The sequence below is a fragment of the Ornithodoros turicata genome, unplaced genomic scaffold (genome assembly GCF_037126465.1).
Source record: "Ornithodoros turicata isolate Travis unplaced genomic scaffold, ASM3712646v1 Chromosome44, whole genome shotgun sequence".
NCBI lineage: Eukaryota > Metazoa > Arthropoda > Arachnida > Ixodida > Argasidae > Ornithodoros > Ornithodoros turicata.
The window spans coordinates 243,511-267,227 of NW_026999374.1; the positions used below are offsets into that span (position 1 = coordinate 243,511).

General features: G+C 48.8%; 1 protein-coding gene across 2 annotated transcripts; it reads right to left on the reverse strand.

Moving 5' to 3' along the window:
• Window positions 1–1,252: 1,252 nt before the first annotated feature.
• Window positions 1,253–23,228, reverse strand: LOC135374107 (zinc finger protein 271-like). 2 transcript variants are annotated; one of them, XM_064607116.1, is made up of 2 exons: window positions 23,080–23,228; window positions 1,253–3,322 (listed from the first exon to the last, which is right to left on the reverse strand). In XM_064607116.1, exons 1-2 carry the CDS (start codon window positions 23,108–23,110, stop codon window positions 1,710–1,712), a joined length of 1,644 nt encoding a protein of 547 aa, XP_064463186.1. In that variant the 5' UTR covers window positions 23,111–23,228; the 3' UTR covers window positions 1,253–1,709. The 2 variants fall into 2 exon arrangements, with proteins under 2 accessions (XP_064463186.1, XP_064463187.1); XM_064607117.1 differs by lacking the exon at window positions 23,080–23,228 and adding an exon at window positions 3,404–3,426.
• Window positions 23,229–23,717: the final 489 nt, after the last annotated feature.

Sequence of the window (23,717 nt, forward strand, 5' to 3'; positions counted from 1 at the left end):
GGTTGTTTAGCACTATATTCACACTGAACACATGAGCACATGGACGAACTCTGTGGCCATATGACAGCTATTAACAAAGTAAAAGAAGGAGAGCAAGTGCAACATGGGTGCTTGTTTAGCCTCGTTTACTACTGTTGTCTATATCCACACTCAATAAATGAGCACAGAAAAGCAATGCAGTTACACGGCAGCTGTCAATAACGCAAAAGCACGATAGCTACTGCTAACATATGGCTGCATGTTCTTCCACGTGCTTGTGTGCTCAGTGCACTGTAAACTTTTTCACACCTTTAAACGTGAGCGCTATGCACATTCAACCTGGTTGCGTAACATTGTACCTCCAGGATGATATTTTAAAAATTCGGAAAGCATTAGAAAAGGTCAAGTGTCATTATGTCTTGGTGCTAATGCATATGTGCATCGCTACCGATAATCGAGCACGTGCAAGTGTCTACAATACTGTTCAACAATGTTGCGACGTTGCAAGGCTTAATTTTTGGAGAACACACAACATTTGATTAAAGAAAATTAGTGCGAAACCGTGCTCCATTATGATCTTACCAAAATTACACCGAAAAAGGCGTACGCATTGCAGGTTATTACACCTTTCAAGACGTGAAAACGGTTACAGTGTGTATATAAACTGCTGCACTGGCTGGACAAATCCGTACTCATGTTAACGTAAGTTAACTTTCTTTTAAGTAGTTGACACGGTCATGTGGCCATGTACAATTTGTTCACGAGCTCATGCTACAGTATGGCAGAACCACACTTCCGTTTTGATGTTGCATGCACCAGCTGACTTCTATTATATTTGTCAATACGATCTATTGATGAGTCTAGTCTATGTTTTGTTATATTTGGACATTTCCACCATCACGATCACATTCAGCAACGCCACCGCAGCTCCGATCATTCCAGTCATCTCTCATCGTCACCACTTATCATTGTCACCACTCATATTAGACACCCTAGCTACGGAAAACCTCCCCACTTCATCATCAGAATATGTATATATGTTGTTTGTTATCTTCATCTGTTCTTTAATAAACACATCCCCCTTGGAAGGTACTATACGCAGTAATTGATTCCATTCAACTTTAAGCGTGGTGCAATGGGAGCAAGGGATCTTCAAAGTTTCTGTGCAATTCAACTCTATTGCGGCACGACATTTCAGATATATTAGAGGAGTCCGCATGTGGAATGCTATGCCAAGTTTGTAGAACAGAGAATACTTCTGTATAGTTTCACGTATCTGTCTGTGTCTACTTGTGATGCCACAGGCCCACGCTGTGGCTGAACTCTGCAAGACGCACATCCCACTTGTAGGGATCCTCTGTCATATGTGTCTGCTTGTGACATCGCAATTCGTTCTGTGGGTGACCCTGCAGGTCAGAACTCGCACCTGTATGGCTTCTGGCCCGTGTGTGCGCATTTATAATTGTTCAGATTTGTGTTCTGGCTGGACTCTGCACGTTAGACATGGCACTTGTGTATGGCTTCTCCCCTGCACATAGTGCCGCAAGATCATTGCCATGGCTGAACTTTGCAAGAGAGGGGACTGCACTCGTACAGCTTCTTACACGTGCGTTTTCCCTCGTAAAAAGACGTACTTGAGTTCTGGCTGAAGTCTGCAGGAGAGACATCGCGCTTGTATGGCTTCTCGCCCTCGTGCCTGCACTTGTGGTTCCACAGCTTCGTGCTCTTGCTCAACTCGGCAGGATAAACATCGCACTTGTATGGCTCCTCGCCCGTCCGTGTGTGTGTGTCCACTTGTGCTGGTGTAGGTTCCCGCTCTGGCTGAACTCTGCAGGGCAGACATCGCACTTGTATGGCTTTTCGCCCGTATGTGTATGCTTGTGCTGGTGTAGGTTCCCGCTCTGGCTGAACTCTGCAGGGCAGACATCGCACTTGTATGGCTTTTCGCCCGTATGTGTACGCTTGTGCTGGAGTAGGTTCCCGCTCTGGCTGAACTCTGCAGGGCAGACATCGCACTTGTATGGCTTCTCGCCTGTGTGTGTCCGCCTGTGATACTGTAGGTGGACACTCGTGTTGAACTGTGCAGGGCAGACATCGCACTTGTACGGCTTCTCACCCGTGTGTGTCCACTTGTGCTGGTGTAGGTTCCCGCTCTGGCTGAACTCTGCAGGGCAGACATCACACTTGTATGGCTTCGCACCCGTGTGTGTCCGCCTGTGATACCGTAGCTGGAGACTCGTGCTGAACTGTGCAGGGCAGACATCGCACTTGTACGGCTTCTCGCCCGTGTGTGTCAGCTTGTGCTCGTGTAGGTTCCCGCTCTGTCTGAACTCTGCAGGGCAGACATCGCACTTGTATGGCTTCTCACCCGTGTGTGTCCGCCTGTGATACTGTAGGCTCCCACTCCGGCTGAACCCTGCTGCGCAGACAACGCACTTGTATGGCTTCTCGCCCGTGTGTGTCCTCTTGTGCTGGTGTAGGTTCCCACTCTGGCTGAACTCTGCAGGGCAGACATCACACTTGTATGGCTTCTCACCCGTGTGTGTCCGGCTGTGACGCTGTAGGCTCCCACTCCGGCTGAACCCTGCCGCGCAGACATCGCACTTGTATGGCTTCTCACCCGTGTGTGTCCGCCTGTGATACTGTAGCTGGACACTCGTGCTGAACTGTGCAGGGCAGACATTGCACTTGTACGGCTTTTCGCCCGTATGTGTATGCTTGTGCCGCTGTAGGTTCCCGCTCCTGCTGAACTCTGCAGGGCAGACATCGCACTTGTATGGCTTCTCGCCCGTGTGTGCCCGCTTGTGCTGGTGTAGGTTCCCGCTCTGGCTGAACTCTGCAGGGCAGACATCGCACTTGTATGGCTTCGCACCCGTGTGTGTCCGCCTGTGATACTGTAGCTGGACACTCGTGCTGAACTCTGTAGGGCAGACATCGCACTTGTATGGCTTCTCGCCCGTGTGTGTCCGCCTGTGATACTGTAGGTGGCGGCTCTGGCTGAACTGCGCAGGGCAGACATCACACTTGTATCGGTTTTTGTCTGTGTGTGCTCGTTTCTGCAGCTGCAGGTGCGCAATCTGGCTGAACTCCGCAAGGCGGAGATCACTCTTGTGCGGCTTCTTGCCCGTATGTGCTCGCTTGTGACACCATGGGCTCGTGCTCCGCCGGAACTGTGCAGAACAGAGATTGGACTTGCATGGCTTCTCGTCTGTATGCTTCGACACGTGGTTCTCGTCACTCCCAGACCATGAGAACCCAGGAACAGAGGAACAGATGTCGCACCCAATACCCGTCTCTCCCATCTGAGCATCCGATGGAGGAGTAGTGGGACTCTCTCTTGCTGCTGAAATTTCGGAAATGGGACATTCAGAGGCCTTATCAGCACGGGCGCATCTCTAATTGACAAATATTGGAAAAACCCTACGGTATCACTTTTGCGGTCACACTATGCGTGTCCGCCACAGCAAATAATCCTCCTTGGGACTCCCTGCGGTATTTGCTGTAAGGTAAAGTGAGGTGAGGAAAAACATCTGGGACAAAAACTGAGGTGAAGGCAAATATTGTGAGGGCGTTTGCACACCTCTACCTGTGTTCACTGGGTGCCGACATTTTGGGGAAACTAGATTGGATTACATTGAATAGACTCTTCCGTCACGCCAGGGTGCGTCAACGCGCGACAGCTGGATGTGCGTCCCATTGGACTTGCGGTTACAGCTGCTTTTGCGAAGACGCTTTTGATAGCTCCACGCCACCAGGTAGCACCAGCGCACGTTAACCTGTTCTCTTTTCCGTTGGTCTTCCAGTTTGCGTCGTTTGTTTGCGAACGGTGAAATGGTCTATAGGATATTCCCATACGACGTGCGAACATGACAGATTTTGCATCCGCCTCTATGGGCGACGTGTGGATGTAGACGGGCATGTCGTGAAGATCCAGAATGGCAGAAGTGCTTGCCAGCAGAAATGCTTGACCCCAGAACCGAGTGTTGGAACAGACTCCAGGTATCACGGAAATCCCTGTATTATATATATATACAAGGTTCGCCAAGATAAACTTCGGGGTTTGTAACGAAGATAAAACAAATAAGAACAGTGTCGGGGAGCAAAAGTAGATGTTAGAGGATGTATAATGCCCCCAAATTTTATGTCGATACTGCCATTTGGTCCGTTCCTTTGCGGATAAATCGTGAAAATTAGAAAACCGCCGCTGCCAAGTCCGCTATACCTGTGTTTCAGCTCCTTTCCGTCAGATGGCAAAACGTTCGAACGCGGCGTTGCAGACGACATCGAAATCTGAACAAGTGGAACTGAATGCAGAATCGTACTCTGCAACTCCGCGTTCGACCCTTTCGTCATCTGACGGAAAGAAGCTGAAACACAGGTATAGCCGTTTAGGGCGGCTATTTTTTAATTCTCACGATTTATCCGCAGAGAAACAGACCAAGCGTCACTACTGACATAAAAGTTTGGGGCATAACACGTCCTCTAACATCTACTTTAGATTTCGGACACTGTTCCTATTTGTTTTATCTTCGTTACAAGCCCGGAAGTTAATCTTGGCGAACGTGTACGAGACATAACAAAGTTGAATCAAGAGCGGGCAAGGGTGTTCATGGGGAGGTGTGAGTACAACATTCTGTTATAGCATGATAATTTTTGACCATCCATTGCAGTTTTCTTGATATTTGCTCACGATCGCTGTCTTTCCTAGGCCTAACAAGGACGACAAAACATACTCTTTTCGCCTAAAAATCGACGCCGAAGCACAATTTAAATGTGGTTTGCAAGACAACTGCAAGAGAACGTATACTAAGAGGGTCTGGATTGTTGCCCCTCTCATAAAGTGTATCACTGGACTGCCCTTTGTTCAAAATGGGATAGTGCAAATTTACCCGGCAAAGCATGTCACAGCTATTAAATAACCGAATTAAAGTGATAAATATTGCAGAGCATGCTACAATCTGTATTCACAACAATGAGAATGGCTACGTCGCCCTGCGGGAAGGTCTGTGATAGGATGCAGAAATCGTCTGCTCTTGCGAGCGTCGATTTTCAGAAGCGACTGGGGACCGCGTCACCTCTCGTACATTTTCACTCGGCTCTCATACGAACAACGTTCTAAGAAATGGCTGACACGATTGTTTAGAACAACCATATAAATCTTCAGAGACAAGTTAGAAGTCGCAAGACGACCTCCTCACCCCCATCACAAATCTGAAGTGCCAGCCATCGGCGCGCACAGTAGGATTACAGCTCAGACCAACAATTTCCATTACACTCCCCATTGCACACTGATCGCGTTTCAAAATGAAGTGTCGCTGACGATGTACATGGAGAAGGAGTGAGTGTTTATTTAAAAATCGCATTAAATACTCCCAGAAAGAAGATGCACGATTTGACTTCCACGTATCCGATTATGCGCCACATTATCTGAGACCCCCCACAGTCAATGCATGGGCTACATTCTCCGCTGGCGGGGATATAGGTCTGAGTGTCCCCATTTCAAGAGCAAAGGGGATGACTCAATCCAAGGTCCTTCTACAGGTTCCAATTTCCATGACTAGTTGGTGACTATTTCTGGTTGACTGTAACGAAGCGTCAAAGGAATACGAACAGGAGATGTCAGCCGGCACGAGCGCTTGTGTTATCTTAGTTCTGTAGCAGCAGTGTCATAATCATCACCAGCACCGCCATCGGTTACGCGCAGCACTGCGCGTGACCCGAGCTTTCGTTTTCGGTTCATCGCCATTAACCGTCATTAAACCCATCAACCTCAGTAGAGCCTGGTCGCCTCATTTCTCGCTCTACAACTGGTGACCCGGACGTGATCCAACGTTCCACCATCATGAACGGCGACCAGCACTCCACCAGCTCTTCGCCTCCCAGCCGGCCACCGCCACTTCCACCGCTCGAGGCTTCTGTGGCACCGCTCCGCCTGCCGCCTTTCTCCATCTCCGATCCTCAGCTGTGGTTCGCGCAGGCGGAGGTTCTCTTCGACGGACGCCGCGTCACTTCTCAAGCCTCAAGGTTTGGCTATGCCATCGCAAACCTTCCTCCCGAAGCTGCGGCGGAAGTCCGCGACATAATCATCCACCCTCACCCCGAGTTACCCTACGACACCTTGCGGGACGAGTTAATTCGCCGTACATCTGCTTCGGAGGAGCGGCGATTGCAGCAGCTTCTGAACAGGGAAGAGCTCGGCGATCGACGGCCCACACAGCTCCTACGCCGCATGCGCGACCTCGCCGGCAACCCTACCACGGACGACTCACTACTACGCGAGCTCTTCCTACAACGTTTGCCCCACAACGTACGCATGATCCTGGCCGCCGGCGAAAATTCCCGCCTGGATGACTTGGCGAAGATGGCGGACCGTATTATGGATTTTGCTGGCCTTCCATCACCAGGAGCCGTTGCCGCCCTGGCCCCCCGCACCTCCCCTCCACCGACGGACGTTGCAATCAATGCCATCAGCGCGTCGCTCCAGCAACTCCAGACTACGGTGGCGGCCCTGGTGAACCGGGTGGACGCCATTCCCCCGCAGCGCCCACGTTCCCCTCGGCGCCCGTTTTGCCGTCGCTGCTCGCCATCCCGTCAACGGTCTCCTTCGCCCTCCCAGCACCAGTTCTGCTGGCACCATCGAAAATTCGGCGATGCCGCAAGGAACTGCCAGGCCCCTTGCTCGTGGCCGGGAAACGCTCCCCCCAACCATTAACGGCTGGCATGGCTGGGGGCGACAACAGCCGGCTCTTCCGGATCACGGACCGCGTGTCCGGCTGTCGCTTCCTGGTGGATACCGGGGCTGACGTGAGCGTCGTTCCACCAACCCCCGCAGAAAAACGACACCGACAACCAGACTTGGCTTTGCAGGCCGTCAACAAGTCCACCATCTCAACTTACGGTCAACGCTCCGTCACCCTTGACCTCGGCCTGCGCAGAGTATTTCGTTGGGTTTTTACCATCGCCGACCTCCCCTTCGCAATCCTCGGCGCCGACTTCCTCCACCATTTCGACCTTCTTGTGGATATCAGACGCCAGCGCCTCGTCGACAACACTACTTCTTTGCACGTTTATGGCGCTCCAGCGCATATAGCCGCCATTAGTCCCACCATACGGCTACCGTTGCCCACTGCTTTCGCCGACATAGTCACGGAGTTCCCCGCTGTCCTGCGCCAATCGCACGCCTCTTGCCCACCTCGCCACAGCGTCACTCACCACATCGTGACACGGGGCCCCCCTGTCTTCGCTCGCCCCAGACGGCTGGCTCCAGAGCGCCTCGTCATTGCCAAGAGGGAATTTGAGCACATGCTCGAACTGGGGATCATTCGGCCTTCCTCCAGCCCGTGGTCTTCCGCTCTCCACATGGTGCCCAAAGCAACACCTGGTGATTGGCGCCCATGTGGGGACTACCGTGCACTCAACATCGTCACGGTACCGGACAGATACCCGCTTCCCCATATTCAGGACTTCACCGCGAATCTTGACGGAGCGACCATCTTCTCCAAGATAGACCTCATCAAAGCCTATCACCAAATTCCCGTCCATCCCCCTGACATCCCGAAGACGGCTATAACCACCCCTTTTGGCCTCTTTGAATACGTGCGGATGCTCTTTGGCCTGCGTAATGCTGCGCAGACATTCCAACGATTCATCAACGAAGTGCTCCGCGGCCTGGACTTCGCATTCGCATACATGGATGACATCCTCGTCGCAAGTCCATCTCCGGAGGCTCATCGCGCCCACCTGCGCGCCCTGTTCTCGCGCCTGGAGGACTACGGAGTCTCCATCAATGCCGCGAAGTGCGAGTTTGGCGTTACCACCCTTACCTTCCTGGGACACACCATCACCCCGCAAGGCATCCGGCCACTCGCATCCAAGGTCCAGGCCATCCGAGACTTTCCTGCCCCCACTTCTCGCAAAGGACTTCGTTCATTCCTTGGCCTCGTGACTTTCTACCGACGTTTTGTGCCTCGCTGTGCTGCCTTGCTCCAGCCTCTCTACGCAGCTCTCGGCGCTGACCATCCGAAAGAGGCCCGCGCTGCCCCTCTGGAGTGGACACCGGCAGCAGAACGCGCGTTCGAAGAGGTCAAGCAGGCCCTGGCAGATGCTGTGCTGCTCCACCATCCTCGTCCTGACGCCGAGACAGCGTTGTTCGTCGACGCCTCCACTGCTGCTGTCGGCGCAGTCTTGCAGCAGCGTCAGGATGGCCACTGGAAACCTCTCGGTTTCTTTTCCCAACGCCTCTCGCCAGCCGAAACACGCTACAGCACCTTCGGGCGTGAGCTCCTCGCCGCCTACCTGGCATGCAGACACTACCGCCATTTTCTCGAGGGCCGCCCGTTTGTGCTGTACACCGACCACAAGCCTCTCATGTTCGCCCTGCGATCGGCCTCCCTCAACCACTCGCCTCGTGAAACCCGCCACATGTGCTACCTCTTGGAGTTCACGACCGATGTGCGACACGTCGCAGGCGAAGACAATGCCGCTGCCGACGCACTCTCGCGGCCGGACGTCAATGCTCTCCATCCGCCCCCCGCGGTCGATTTGGACGGCATCGCCCAGGCCCAACAGGCTGATCAAGAGCTCGCCGCCCTTCGTTCATCCCCCGCCTCATCCACCACTTTTCGGGAGATCTCGCTCCCCGGTTCGACGGCAAGTCTATGGTGCGACACCTCTACTGGTACCCCGCGCCCTTTCGTTCCCCTGGCCTTCCGCCGGCATGTTTTCAACGCCCTCCACTCGCTGTCCCACCCTGGCGTGCGCGGCACGCAAAGGATCGTCGCAGAGCGCTACATATGGCCTCGCATGAATGCCGACGTCCGTGACTGGGCGCGGGCCTGCCTAGCCTGCCAGCGGTCCAAAATCTACCGCCACACCATCTCGCCTCCATCGCGGTTTCTTCCGCCAGATGCACGTTTCGACCAGGTCCACATCGACTTGGTCGGCCCGCTTCCTCCGGCCAAAGGCTACCGCTACCTGCTCTCGTGCATCGACCGCTTTACCCGCTGGCCGGAGGTAACGCCGATTCCTGACATCACGGCAGAGACGGTGGCCCACGCATTCCTCTTCTCCTGGGTTTCCCGATTCGGCGTCCCGTCCACTGTAACCACGGACAGAGGACGCCAGTTTGAATCGGCCCTCTTCCGTCACCTGTGCAGCGCCCTCGGAACCCATCACATCCGAACCACGGCCTACCATCCGGCTGCCAACGGCCTGGTCGAGCGCCTTCATCGGCAGCTCAAGGCGTCCCTCCGCGCCACTGACCACGGCGACACAACCTGGCCCGAGCGTCTACCCTTCGTCCTGCTTGGCCTTCGCGCCGCGATCCGCCAGGATGACTGCAGCGCGGCCCACATGGTCTACGGCTGCCCGCTCCGCCTTCCCGGAGCATTCTTCAGCCCATCGGCCCCGCTCGTGCACGACCCTTCCTCCTACATCGACCGTCTCCGCCAGCTCTTCCGGGACATCAAGCCCTCGCCTACCCGCTCCGCTCCCGCAACACGCGTGTTCGTGAGCCCCGACCTTAATCAAGCCACCCACGTCTTCGTCCGCCGGGACTCTGTGCGCTCCAGCTTGCAGCCTCCCTATGACGGCGCCTACAAGGTCATCTCGCGAGCCGCGAAGTTTTTTCGCCTCGATCTTCCGCGGGGACCTGACACTGTGGCCATCGACAGGCTTAAGCCCGCATTCCTGGAGTCTGCACCTCTGGTATCGCCCGACCCGCCCTACCTACGTCCGTGCTCAGCTCCTGCCTCCAGCATTCCTTCCCCTCCACGTCGGGTGCATTGGGCGCCGCAGCTCGCACACTACGAGCCGCCCACCGCCTCGGGTCCGGCTCCTGCACTCCTTGGCCTCGGCGCCCGACCTTTCCGCCAACCTCGGCCCTCCTCGCCAGCCTTGTCATCCGCCACGGGGGGGAGCCCTGTAGCAGCAGTGTCATAATCATCACCAGCACCGCCATCGGTTACGCGCAGCACTGCGCGTGACCCGAGCTTTCGTTTTCGGTTCATCGCCATTAACCGTCATTAAACCCATCAACCTCAGTAGAGCCTGGTCGCCTCATTTCTCGCTCTACAGTTCTCTTGTCCATGTATCCTTTTGTGCTGCATTAGTCAACCACAATAAGCATTCATCACGAGAGGAGTAAAAAACAAAAGAGGAACAATATAAGAGCACGTTGCTTATGAAAATAAACCATGCATGGTTAGCAGTTCTGAGCCTGTCAAATGATGTTCCTTTCGTGTGTGTTTCCCAGACAGTGGTTTTTCTTACATTTCCCACGCATCCCAACCCAACCGACCTCCGATGCAACCCTTTTTGAGCCTCAGTCTCTTCCGCGATCTACTAGATTATAACCATGTCATAGGCACCCCTTCCCAGCGCCACATTTTTTGGAAAGTAGCGGTGGCACTACTCATCGTCCCAGTTATTGCTTCCTCAACTTCTACAATACTTTGTACTTCAGCTTACCTCAGTATTTCTGTAGAAGTGGTGGATATTCCACAGGTGTTTCATTCTCAGGTTAGTTATCATCATTATTCTACGCATTTTCATAGGAGCTATAGGGTTTATTTACATGACGTCATCCGTAGGAGGCCGCAACTGTCGCTAGCAAGCAGGTGTTCTGCCGTCGGCCGCCCTATTGTAGGTCATTTCCAAGTCATTACCCACATCGCAGTCACCGTATATTTGGAGTTTCAAAATTATCGTGCCATGTGATTTGTAGCATATCCAAGTAATTTCCATGTTTTCGACATTAACAGTCATCCACAAAGCATATGGCAGCGTACGAATGCGGGTAAATAACTTTGAGAGACCTACAGTATGCCGGCGAGGTGACTTCAGTGAATAAACCCTATAGGGACGTTGGCCTGGAGTTTGGCAGCGCGACACTAGCGCCGCGTTTCTCCCCTGGTGGTACGGAGAAGCAAAGTTTCAAAGTAGACTCGTCGGGCGACGAATGTGATTACATGCGCTGTGCACGACCTTCCACCTGCTTCCGTGCAATATCTGAGAATGTACATCCCGTGGAACGGGAAAAATAAAAGCCTGGACCACGTTACTGTTATAAAATGCACGAACTGCACAAAGAACACCGGAGCGTACCTGTTTTTCTGTTATGTTTTGCATTCAAACTCAAGCTGATAGCTGTGTGATTCTGCAAGCTTATAAACTTGAGCTGTTCGGTCTTTTGTATCTGCTTCGTGCTCCACGCTCAGTCTTTTATATATATATATATATATATATAATGAATTTTGTCCATCAGCTCGTCTGCGTTTACGCCATTCTGTCGTAGACGTAGACCCGTGCGTATACCTATGTCTGGGGCTGCGTAGTAGTGTGTGAGAATCATGAGTAACATGGATTACGCATCCATTTATTTTTTAAAAATTCTTAGCGACATATTACGGCTATAGATGGAACAAATTCCTAGGCAGCGAGTGCATGGCAAGCATAGGAGAAGTATGAGATGTCACGAGCGCATGTAAACCCCAAAATGATCAGACCTGTGCAGGATCCACCGGGAGTCATTGCAATTGGTCATTGGATAATGAAAGTTGTACTGCACTCGAGACATGTTTCTCATTAAGTTAGTGCCTCAAAGTCAATAATCTCAGCCACAAAGACATTTAAATTTTTGTTCTGATGACTGTTCTGATCTGACTCCCATATTCTTCTCTTTCAAAACAGTCACGGATAAGTAGTAGCATGGTTTTGAGTAAGCAAAGAGGGAATGTAACGCTCATAAAAAGACCCAACTACTGGCTACTGACAAGTATGCATACTGCTCGCTCCGTTCATTTTATAAATCATTACTCCACCGGCTCTCACACCTTCTTCGTAAACCCGAGTAAAAAATTTGAAACCAGAGATATCCAACTGTATGCATTCATGCTGTATTCTTCAGTTAGGTTTCGCTCAGAGCTAGTAGATCTACGGCACCTGGGGAGCACCGGCATTTTACTCGTATTTCGAGCGTGTCCGATAATATTCTGCCATGCGCCAAAAACGCGCCGCTATTGACGGTTTCCATTCTTACGACTTAATGGGGAAACAACCCCCGGTCTCTTTTGCCTTATAAAAATCGCAACACAGCTTGGCCATTTTGACACAGCACATACCATGTGCGCGATCAGAGAACACGCTACTTTGGAAAACTTAGCACTATCGCCACAAGTGGCGCTGACTGCTGTAATCAGGAGCGCCCTCTGGCCCAGCCCAACAACCCTTGTGCTGTCGTCTGCTACGGTAGTCGTACATACGCTTCTGCGTAGGGTTACCACCTTTCGTTGCGAAAAATACCGGCTGAGGGAGAGGTCATGGAATAGAGGGAAAGGAGGAAAGGCTCGTGGAAAAGGGAAAGTAGGTGAGGGGTGGACGAGACACACACACATAGAGAGAGAGCGCGTGCTCGCTCAATGAATAAGAATGAATAACTAAGAAAACGACTGGTGACTGCGGAGCTGGGTGTGTGTTCCAGATTTATTCAGGCTGTAGTGGAATGTTGAAGGGAAACTCCCATAAAAGCCCTTATGAAAGGTCTTGAGCCACAAATACCGGCAAAAGGCTGCCTGTATCACCTTCCTACCGGCACAGCACCCAAATACCCGGCCGTGCCGGTATAATACCGGCCTGGTGTATTCTACTAAGAGCGCTATGTCCTCGACCATCAGGACAACACAGAAGGCTCAAGAATTCTGTTTTCTCCAGTGTTGCATGACAAATGAGAGACCGAAGAAATTGTCCGACAGAAAAGATATTTCATGTGATCGAAGCTCACTCGGTCAGTTCCTAGGAGGCTCTCAAGTCGCTGTCCCAGCGACTGTATAATACGCTACAGCACATTTTGCTATGTGTGTTTGAAGTGCCCGCACTATAGACCTCTCCCTGTTTGTAAAGAAATGACATCATAGCATTCGACAGAGCCACCAATTTGGTACACTTGAACTACCGTAATTTTATGCGTATTAGCCGCAGCTTATGCACGATTTTTTTTTCTCACGGGCGCTCTGCGGCTTATCCACCACTGCGGCTTATCTCGCGACTATTTTTCCCTGGTATTTTCCCCATACGCCGGTTTTAACGAAAGGGACGACAGTGTCTCTGGAACAGCACCGCCCTGCCAATGCACGAACAATGCGTAACAGGGGCGCGTTCACATTCGAGTAGACTTACCTTCCTGGTGCATTCCCTTAAGCGGCTTTAACGAAAACTGGTGACAGTAATTCACGTCTTCTGGAAGGCCACTGACCCATCAATCCATGAAAAACGCCCAACAAGGGCACAATCTGATCGTGGTAGAACTGTAGAGCTGACCCCAGAGTATGGACAACTGGGTTTATGGCCTTCTCAATACATCCTTTGTCACTCAAATCAGTTGCGTCGTACTGCCCTCGGCTTATCTGCCCAAAAAATTTTTAAATGTTCGTAAAAACGGGCCCTGCGGCTTATCTGCCGTGTGGCTTATACGCGTGAAATTATGGTACATTCGAAGCTAGGGGTGAACAAGGTTGTGCCCGAAAGCAAAGGTCTTGATGGGATTACGATGGTCCCTGCAAGGGACGAGACCTTCAGTCCTGCTTTTCTTTCAATAGGAGGCAGCGAACAAGTGCCCATTCGTGGAGCCCAACCCTCCCCTTCCAATTTGTTTCGGTTTCAGTCTGTTTACCAACATCGTGATGACGTTTCTCAGGCAGAGATCTATTTTGCCAAGAAAAGAAATACAAGTTATTCATCTCGTTCATTTTTACAGCGAAAACTGTTCGTGCCTCCTCTCCAGATGTCACATCGCCTGTGTTGCCCGTAGAAGCTCTTCCCATACATAGCAACAAAAAGAGAGAGAGAGAGAGAGAGAATGCTCGTCATCTTACACCGCTTTTTCCTTTTCCTCAACGATGCTGGCTTTACATTTCCAACAGATCCTCCCTCCCAATAACGGAGTCAATTTATTCACCGGCCACCTCCAAGGAGAACACTAGCTGGACCAGTATTGGGTAAGTTACTCGTAAAACAAAAAGTAACGGGGCTATAGTTACAGTTGATGGGCCTGGGGTCGCTACGTCCAACGAGATGTTACATCCAACGCGGCGTTACATCCATCTGTGGACGTATCGGTGCATTGGATGCAACGGCTCGTTGGCTATAACGGCACGGTATGGATGTAACCGCACGGTGTACTTTGTGGCCCTTTGGACGTAACTGCTCGTTGGATAAGCGGCTTCAGGATATGTCGTGTCCTAACTAATATGGCATCAATGCAGTTTTGGGATCAGCCACTCCGTAGCAGATATTTCGTGGCGTATCTTCGGAATGTTTTTGTTTCTTTGTTTGTTCTTTTGTTTGTTTCCATGAGAGTCTGTCAAATTGCGCTGTTTTATGATTTGGTATGTTCACAAGTAACTGACAGAGTTGCTGTCGTAAGAGAATAAATTAGGTGAGGTTCTGAATTACAAGGTTGGTGCGCAAGTTGAAATCCCCAAATCTCAAAATATTCACGAAATAATATACCGTATTTTCACGCGTATTAGCCGCGGCTTATGCGCGATTTATTTTTTCGAGGACGCTCTGCGGCTTATCCGTGGGTGCGGCTTATCTGGTGACCATTTTTCCCTGGTACTTTCCCCATACCGCGGGTTACACGAAAGGGCCGACAGTGCCTCATGTTTTTCAGAACAGGACCGCCCTGCCAGTGCACGAACAATACCGAACAGGCGCAGGTCCGCTCCACATTCGAGTGGACTAACCCGTCAATCCACGAAAAACACACAACAAGGGCACAATCCGATCTTAGTAGAACACTACAACTGACCCCTTTGTTATACATCATGCAGACACCGGAATGTGGACAGGGTTTATGGTCTTCCCCACGGTCTCCTTTGTCGGCAGACCCACAGGAAGGGTTCAATACACCTGTCATTGGGATAAAACGTGGTCAGTTAAGCGTCAGTTCTCATTTGACGAGAGCAGCAGCATTCGTGGACATGGGCACGGCAGTTAGAGGTGAGGCATAGCCACGACAGTGGCTTCAAACTAAAAGTCGTCGACTTCGCGGACAAGTACAGGAACAGGGCAGCTGGCAGGGAGTACGGCGCTGACGAGCGTTGAGCGTCTCTGTTGATTTTGTATGTGCATCACTGGTGTAGCGCACAAAGCAGTTGCGTCGTATTACCCGCGGCTTATCTGCAAAAACATTTTCAAAATGTATCTAAAAACGAGTCCTGCGGCTTATCTGCGGTGTGGCTAATACGCGTGAAAATACGGTAGTTGCGCATTAGGTAAAAAAGCTGCTGGTGTCATATTCTGCTTGCCGTAGTTGGCCTCGCTGAGGGCGGGCTGCTCGTCACAACCAACGCAATGCGCCATTTAATGGGAGCAGCGCGCGTCCTAGGCCGACTTCCAAGGAAACTGTCGGGGGAAACCCAGGCAAAACCTCCTGGCAGCACGGCCGGACTGGGCATAAGTAAGAAAGCAACCAACACTGCTTTACGACAACGAATGGCGCGAAGACAGCGAACGATAAAGGTGACAGCAAAGCAGTGACAAAGATAACTTCCCGGAATGCAGATGCAGCATTGCGATTTTCTATATTTTCAAAGTGCCCTCCGTTGACAATACAAAAAGCCATCTGCTGTACACCTAACATTTTATTAATATGCACGTTGCGCCACAAATGCGCGTTGCTTAGAACTCAGTAACCTGCCTCACACTCTAACGACCTTGGTTTTGTGGTTGTACCAATATAGCAGCTGTCGATGAACTAATCAATGTCAATCCGTATTACAGGTCACTTCTTTTTATTTAGTTAGTTAGCTTTTTTCCTATTCAAAGAAGTACCCGTGATGTACCGAGTTAGCATCTAGGTTTGACACAGGCGTCTATGTTCAGCTACACCTGCGTTCTTTGCGCTGGCATTGGAACCATAACCACTGTCCCACACTTTCCTATGTCTGTGGGTGTAATGGCCCAATGGACGTAACAGCTCGTTGTGTATGGTTTTCCATTGGATGTAACGGCTCGTTGTATGCACTGACTTATGGATGTATCGGCCAGAAATGGACGTAAAGTCTCGTTGGATGTAACGGTCGTTTGTGTGTAAGAGCAGGGTGGATGTAACGACTCATTTTCGGATGTAAGCGAATGATGGACGTAACGGCGCGTTGGATGTAGTGGCACGGAATCCAGTTGATGTGCCAAAAATAGCAGCTAAGTTGCAGTTATAGTTACTTTCTTGCTCAAGTTACACAGTTACTGTTTCTGAGAGCAAGCAACTTAGTTACATTATGGCTACTTTTTTCTGAAAGTGACCGTGAGGATGATACAATTGTTGAAGACATACATTTATTTACATTTACTTAAACTAGCGCAGAAGTAATTTTCAACACCCTGTTTTCACCCGTAAGATGCACTGTGCGAAGTAACTTACGCCACAGAGTCATGATTATCGCAGAAATTGAATTTAAAGTACGTCGCAAAAAGCGACCGTGCGCAACGGCGGTGAAAAGCAGTAAGAGCCTGCGATCTGCCTAGAACCTCATGCTGACGCTATAAGCAGAACACTCGCTGATTGGTCTAGAGAAATGTCTGCTACTCCTCCGTCGTCTGCTACTCGGGGTTCCGAAAAAGCCTTTCTCCTGGTCTGGTAAATAAAAGAAAAAGAAAGCTTCATTTTGGGGCAAACCTGAATGAAATGAAAACCTAAACAATACTACATGATCCGAAGGGAGACTGCAAACATATCTCAATTTTTTTTTTTGTTCAAAAGGAAAAAGAAGGTCCTCAGATCACTCTGCAGGTTCTTTGGCCCATTTCAGCCGCTGTGTTTTCATTTCTTTTTTTTTTCTTTTTTTGTGGAGGAAGAAGTGGCATTCTTGAGGCTCAAAAGTCTTTCAGACTTAACTCCTACGACATCTTCTTCCTACTGAACTGTTACGTAGGCCAGTAAGATGCACCATGAGAAGTAATTCACGCCACACAGTCATAATTGTCATAGAAATTGATTTTAAAGTATGCCACAAAAGGCGACCGTAAAACACTGACCAAACATGCCATATACGTTTTTCACCCTAATCCCCAACACTTTGTCAAATAATAATGAATGTCAAATAATAAACATTTTGATTAATAAATCAAATAATTCTATGACATTTTTGGACAATTTATTCGCGTCGAACGTGGACAAATTTTAGCAGTGTATTATTAATGCTCGTATTTAACTGACCATTGTATAGGAGAAAGAGTTTTGGTGTATTTAGTTTGTCCCTACATTCAAGTGAATCTAAATTTGCTTCTCCCAACATACATAGGGTCGTCACGACCGTTCTGGGGCACCAATAAAACATTATTATTACTGTTATTATTATTATATGTTAGCAAAGATGTCCTTCGAAACCTAAACAATACAAGCTGAGGAGCAGATCTTTGTAGTGTCTCTTCTTTTCTTTTTTTTGATACTGTGCAGATGCATACTCTAAACAAGGTTGAACGAAGGTTTTATATGCCTGATAATTCAATATCTTTCTTTGTACCATGGCGAAATTTCCTTCTTAGCATCCACAGACTTCGGGTGGCTCTCTCGCGCATATGGCTATCCCATTCCAGATTATTCCCTTTAAATACATATACCGCCAGCAATGAGAAGGGTGCCAGAAGAAAGAACGGATTATCGGCTGTGCGCCGAATTGTTCCGCACTCTTCTGTTCAACCGCGCTGTTTCTGAAAGACAGATATGCAAATAACCCGTGGTCTCCCCTCTTCAACTAAAAAAGCAAAGAAAAGAAAAAAAGAAAGCAGGGGACACCGGTGGCCTGCTTTGTACGCTCAGAGAAAGTATATCGTCAAAAGTTACACAAAGATAGGTGTGGATAACACACTGAACTCCTTTTGAACTCCCTTCGGACTAAAGTATTTCGAACAAACGGTGTCGATCAACCGGCTTTTGGTCAAAAGGTTTTCGACCAAACAGAGTTCGATGAGATGTCTCCAATCACACGGCACTCGACCAAGTGTGCAGATACCGTGTTTTCGACTCCTCCCGCTAGAGGCGCTTCTCTGCTCTGGAAAACGCCCATTCTCTGGGAGAACTGGCAAAACTGGATTACGGCCGCAGAGGGACAGAGCGCTGACACTCAAGGACTAGCGAACAAAAATGCTTGGACCGTGTCGCGTCATCGGTGACGTGGCATCATACTTAGAGCCTGAAGTTTTAGGGTTTTACCCGATTCTTCCCCGAATCAAAGGTTGCCTCTTTAGGGTGAAACCCGATTTTTGCCTGGCAAATTGCCCTCACTTGGATGCCTGTAGGAATGCACTACTTTACTTGTTTAGCAGCAAATGCAGTTACATCACCGTTTGTACCAAACCACTACACTGTAATCACTTTGTGTAACTGAGCCCGATTTCCCCCAGAATTTAGCCTACTGGAAGTTTTTTCACCCGAATTTAGTGCACACGTTTATTTACCCGATTTTTACCCTCCGAATTTAGAAAAAAATATTTCCCCAAAACTTCAGTCTCTAATCATACTTCTCCTCGTCACTATACCCAGAGTGACGGGCTAATGGGGAATGCGCTGAGCCATGTTTATGCGTGTCTTTTCTTTGTTTTTTTCTGGGAAGCAAATTGCACGCATCAAGACCTTTCGTGTTATTCGGTAAATTGACATATACTTTCATCAGACGTCTTAATCTGAAAATTTCTGGATGTCCCTCTGTACGCCTTGAAGTAACGACTCTACCCAACGCCCTCGATGCACTCTGTCCCTCGTACTCTGGTGCTTCTACTAAACCGGTCTTTCAGAGACGCGCACCACACGGGTGCTCGATACACGCCTCGGTGAAGTTTCCAGGGCGTCTCAATGGTTTTTCGGCATCTCCTTTCTCCGTATATCGAAGAGCAAGAGCAGCACTTACGAGCCACGACGTGGAAGCTAGAGCATGAGATACAGCTAGGAGCCAGGCAGACGTCGGATGTTTTCATGTTTGTTTACATTGCTCTAAACTGAAAGAGTTCTCTAAAAAGTGCTCTAAACTGAAAGAGGCAGGAACTGTAACATTGCAAGTTTAAAAGTCTTACGGTCTTGTTTTTGATAGATACTTAGTTTTATGGAAATAATTCAGACTCGAGAATTTATGTATACTGTAGAACTGTTTTCTTTGTTTTTTTCACGTGGAAAATATTTTCGCGTTTTCGGACAAAGCTGGTTTGAGGAGCAATTCGCGAGAACTTAAAATCGCGACACAGGTTTCCGGGAGGGCTTTGCTCTTGCATATCGTGTTCAGTCAATACTCGGCCATGTTTCGGCACGTACCGAGACATCCATTGTTCACGAGGATGGTGGCGTTCTAGGCCAATCCTTTTCTTCTCCTCACAGACATGGGAGGAAAGGCCTTCTACAATGCCTTTATGGACCCTGCAGGAGGCCATATTACTCGCCGTGTGCAGGTCAGCAAGTTCATTTCAGCAGTTCTCATTCATTATCACTCAGGGCACTGAACAGTTCGGTTGAGACGTCGTACTATCGTACAAGCTAGTTTTGAGAAGACGGGGAAAGGCATGTTGCGGCTTCGTGGTATAATTGTATATACAGTAGAACCTCGATAATTCGAACTCGCTTAATTCGAAATCCCGCGTAATTCGAAGGTTTTCCGTGGTCCCGTGTTAACATGTTCAAATTTGACCTCATAATTCGAAGCACTAAAGCGCCGCGTCTCGCTTAATTCGAAGGTTTCCCGCGGAAATATCCATCATTCATGAGCTTCGGGCGACACGTGCCTGCCGACTTCCCTCTCCTGGTGACCTCCTTCCATGCATTCTCCTCCTCGCTCTCGGTGTCCCCGTCCCGTCATGCCGTCATCGGCGCAGTTTCGGGGTTTCGGTTGCGCCATTTTCATTGTCTGCGTTCGCAACGCCGGTTGTACAAAGACATGGTCAAGTACAAGACGCCAACCGTGAAGGAAAAAGTGACGGTCACCGAGGCCACAAAATCAGCTATGTGCTCGAAGTCTCGGCTGGCAGAGCAGTTCGGCATACTGCCTGTGTGATACCAGCAAAAGGGAATAACGAGGAAGACAACGAGATGGAACACGTATAGCAGCAGCAACAGACAACACTGCAAGTCCCTGTGGGTGCCGCGGACTCTGATGAGCTCGTCGACTTTTTCGAAGATTACGCGAGAATTGAAGAAGGCGAACAGACGTGCGCATCGTCCATGCAGAACGACGCCATCCTGACGGCCGCCGATCAAAGCAGTGCCTCGAAGTGACGATAGCGGAGATGATGAACTGAACTACCGCGGGTGCTCTCGCTTTCGGAGGCGTTTGGAGCTGTTACTGTCACTGTCGTGCGGAAGCCAGCGGTGCGTGCAGGGCTACGATAGACTTAGTGGCCACTTTGGAACGAGTGGTGACGGCCGACAGTGCAGTAACTACTGCAAGCGACAAAGATGATCGATTTTTTGTGTAATAAACTGCATTTTGTTCGGTCACTTGTTGAATTTGCTTAATTCGAATACCCGCTTAATTCGAAATTTTTTCGCGGTCCGGGCGGCTTCGAATTAACGAGATTCTACTGTAGTAGGTACAGTGCTGTGCGCTTGTAGGAGTAACAGAAGTGTGATCAATTTTCATTTCTTTACATCTTCCTCTGATGGCATGGCCAGAGCTATTTGTGGGAACCTGAAATCGCGATTTTGGAGGAATGCGCCAAAAACGCGAAAAATAATTCTGCAAAAAAAAAAAAAAAACTGCTACAGTATATTGTAGTTGTTGAACAATGCGTTAAATAAATTACATTTAAGAAGAACAATAGGGGTATATTTTTCTCCTGAAACTGCACTATGATTTAATTTGTCTTTAATTAAACAAATGTATATCACATAAATCCATAACTTAAAAACCCGAGACTAGGGGACAAAAAAACGACAAACACAGACAAGGTCTCAAGAGAGACCTTGTCTGTGTTTGTCGTTCTTTTGTCCCCTAGTCTCAAGTTTTTAAGTTATGGATCTATACCAAACGCTCGCTTGCTACCTCTCTATCCTCTCGTTGTATATCACATTCTGCTTCAAAGCACTTAGTATCAGTAGAAGTTTTTTTTGCTTGCTTTTTACACTCTTTTTAAAGAAAGGATTCGAAAGATTTGAGATTCGTAAGATTCATGGAATCGCAGAACCTTCCTTGGATTCGGATTCGGATTTGGATTCGTACAATTCTGGATTCGTCCCATCTCTAGTTAAAACCAATTTATTTTTCCTCTACCGTACTTTTGCGGAATGGAAACCAACTCTGTTTGGATAGGCTCGTGGATTGGATAGGCATTTGGATTGGATTCTTGGATAGGCTCGTGATCCGAGTAAGACGTCTCGCAGGAGAAGTAGATCTGTAAGCTATGAGCGAACACTGACTGAAGGCTGGATGAATCCATTTAGAAGCAATAAAACCTCGGTGCTGGGGTAAAAAAAGGACAAACAAGTATGACGATGTCCACACTACCCAGCAATGGAGTTTTATCGCTTTTAAATGGATTACCAACCTGCCCAGATTTTAACGTCGTTCAGTACGGGTAAGTGCAGTTGGACATCTTTCAAAACGTTCCTAAAAACGGGCCCTGCAACCAGGGGCGCCGGAACAGGGAGAGCAGGGGGAGCGACGGCTCCCCCTCATTTACAGATGACGGAGCACGGCTCCCCCAGATATGTAAATTATGTTTGTAATTAACTAATTATATTAACATTATCTTCTCACTGACATATTCATACACATTACTTCAGCAATGTTAGTTTAGGTCTGCTGTACAAGTATGCGCATGTCGTAATTTGCCTGGAGCACGTTTTCAATTTGTGTACCACCCCTGTATTGCCTGCATGAGCCCTCAAGGAAAATAAATGATGATGATGATGATGATGGTAGCATTTTTTTCCGCTCCCCCGGTGGAAAAATAGTTCCGACACCACTACCTGCAACTTATTTGAGGTGCAGCTTATACGCGTGAAATTACGGTACTCCTGAGCCATTTGAAACGTATAAATATGGCAGCCGTCGGGGATAGCAACCTGGTTCTGACGGTCAATGAGAACTGTCCATATCTAAACTTCATGAGAGATAAGTTTCAAGCACAATTTTTCTCCCATCATCCAAGGAAGCAACGACTCCCAGTGAATCCTGCATATATACATGACCATTTTTAGACACCTGGAAGGATTCTGATGCACTCGCGACATCCCATACTTCCCTGAGAATTCATTGTATACTCTATGTAGATGTGGCTGTTCATGCAAACATAGGCTTAACGGAAACCTCTTTCTTAACGTATTATTTCCATTGCACGTACAATTCTACATAAACGACAATGCATATTTGCACTCAGTTTAACGAAGTCCTTTCGTTCAATATGTTCTATTTGACGAAGCCCGTAGGTAACTGACACCTATTTACGGCATCCCATGTGCTGTTCCCACGTGCGTGTGAGAGAGGAGGAATCATGCTCCCCTGGGGAGGGAGGGAGAAGTCACTTTGCTGTAACACTAACAGTGCGATCGGTTATTGGTGTTGTCATATGAAATTATGTAATTGCTGGATCGGGCATGCATAACCGCTGCTGTGAGAACTTTGCGATTGCTCCTCAATTACATTCGTTCTCGACTGTTTTGTTGCGGTGTTTTGTGATTACTGTGTCCAAAAAATCGAGCTTTCTTGAACAGATGAGAAACCTGCGATAATCACTGGCGCGTCCAAAAAGACAAACGACATTTCGATCCGTAACCTACGAACATTCAGTGCTCGCCACATCGGAATGTACGCTTCGCACGAATATTAACTTTTTTCTTTCTTCGTGCTCCTCAATGGCAAGTACGGCAATGACGTTTGTACTCGAAGATCTCCCGACATTCGAGAGTAGGCAGGACGCGAAATGTGACAAAGAATATCCGCGTCTCTTTTGCCCCCTTTGAGAATCTCCCATGGAACAGAGTGTCTGCTCTGGAAAGTTGATACGTGTCTGTCTGTCTGTCAGAAAACTAAAGTGCGTTTCTGTTGCATCCCCATTTTCGTCCATATCCTGCTATTGAGCTTAGCGTTGACTAAATCTCCTCGACCATTTTGTATTTACCTTCTGATCTTGAATCACAGTTGTGTCCCATCTGGTCCTGTTCTGTCAAGACGGCCACGTCATAAGGCTCTGTCTTGACTTCTATGATTGGATGTTCATTCGAAGTGTCCGCTTGACGGTCTTCTTTAACGTCACATATCCCAGCTGTCATGCCTGAAGTAAAACATTATTAAGGTAAAACATTATTGAAGTAAGCTACATTGCAAAAGCTTTGAGTCACGTGATGACCACCTCAGTAGAGAGTGAGGGATTTCAGGAAACAAAATGGATTTAAATCGAATCCAAATCGAGTCCGGATTTACATTTATTCGAGTAAATCAAATCATTCTAAATCTAGATTTATTTTCAGCAAGCCAAATAAAATCGCTTTTTAAATGCGGATTTTTCAAACGCATCACAAAATCCGGAATAGGAACTAACGCAGCTGAACACCTCTGGAATGGCTTCAGAATCGATGGCAGTTTTCGAAGCTCGGATTTTTTTTTATACACAGTACCTAATTAATAACAGGAATTCCTAACGGTTGTGTAACTAAGAAAAGGAGGTAAAACATACGGAAGACATCTATTATAGTGGAACCGCATGAGCACAAAAAATGCAACTTGGTCATTATCTATTTCCTTATATATTGAGATTCA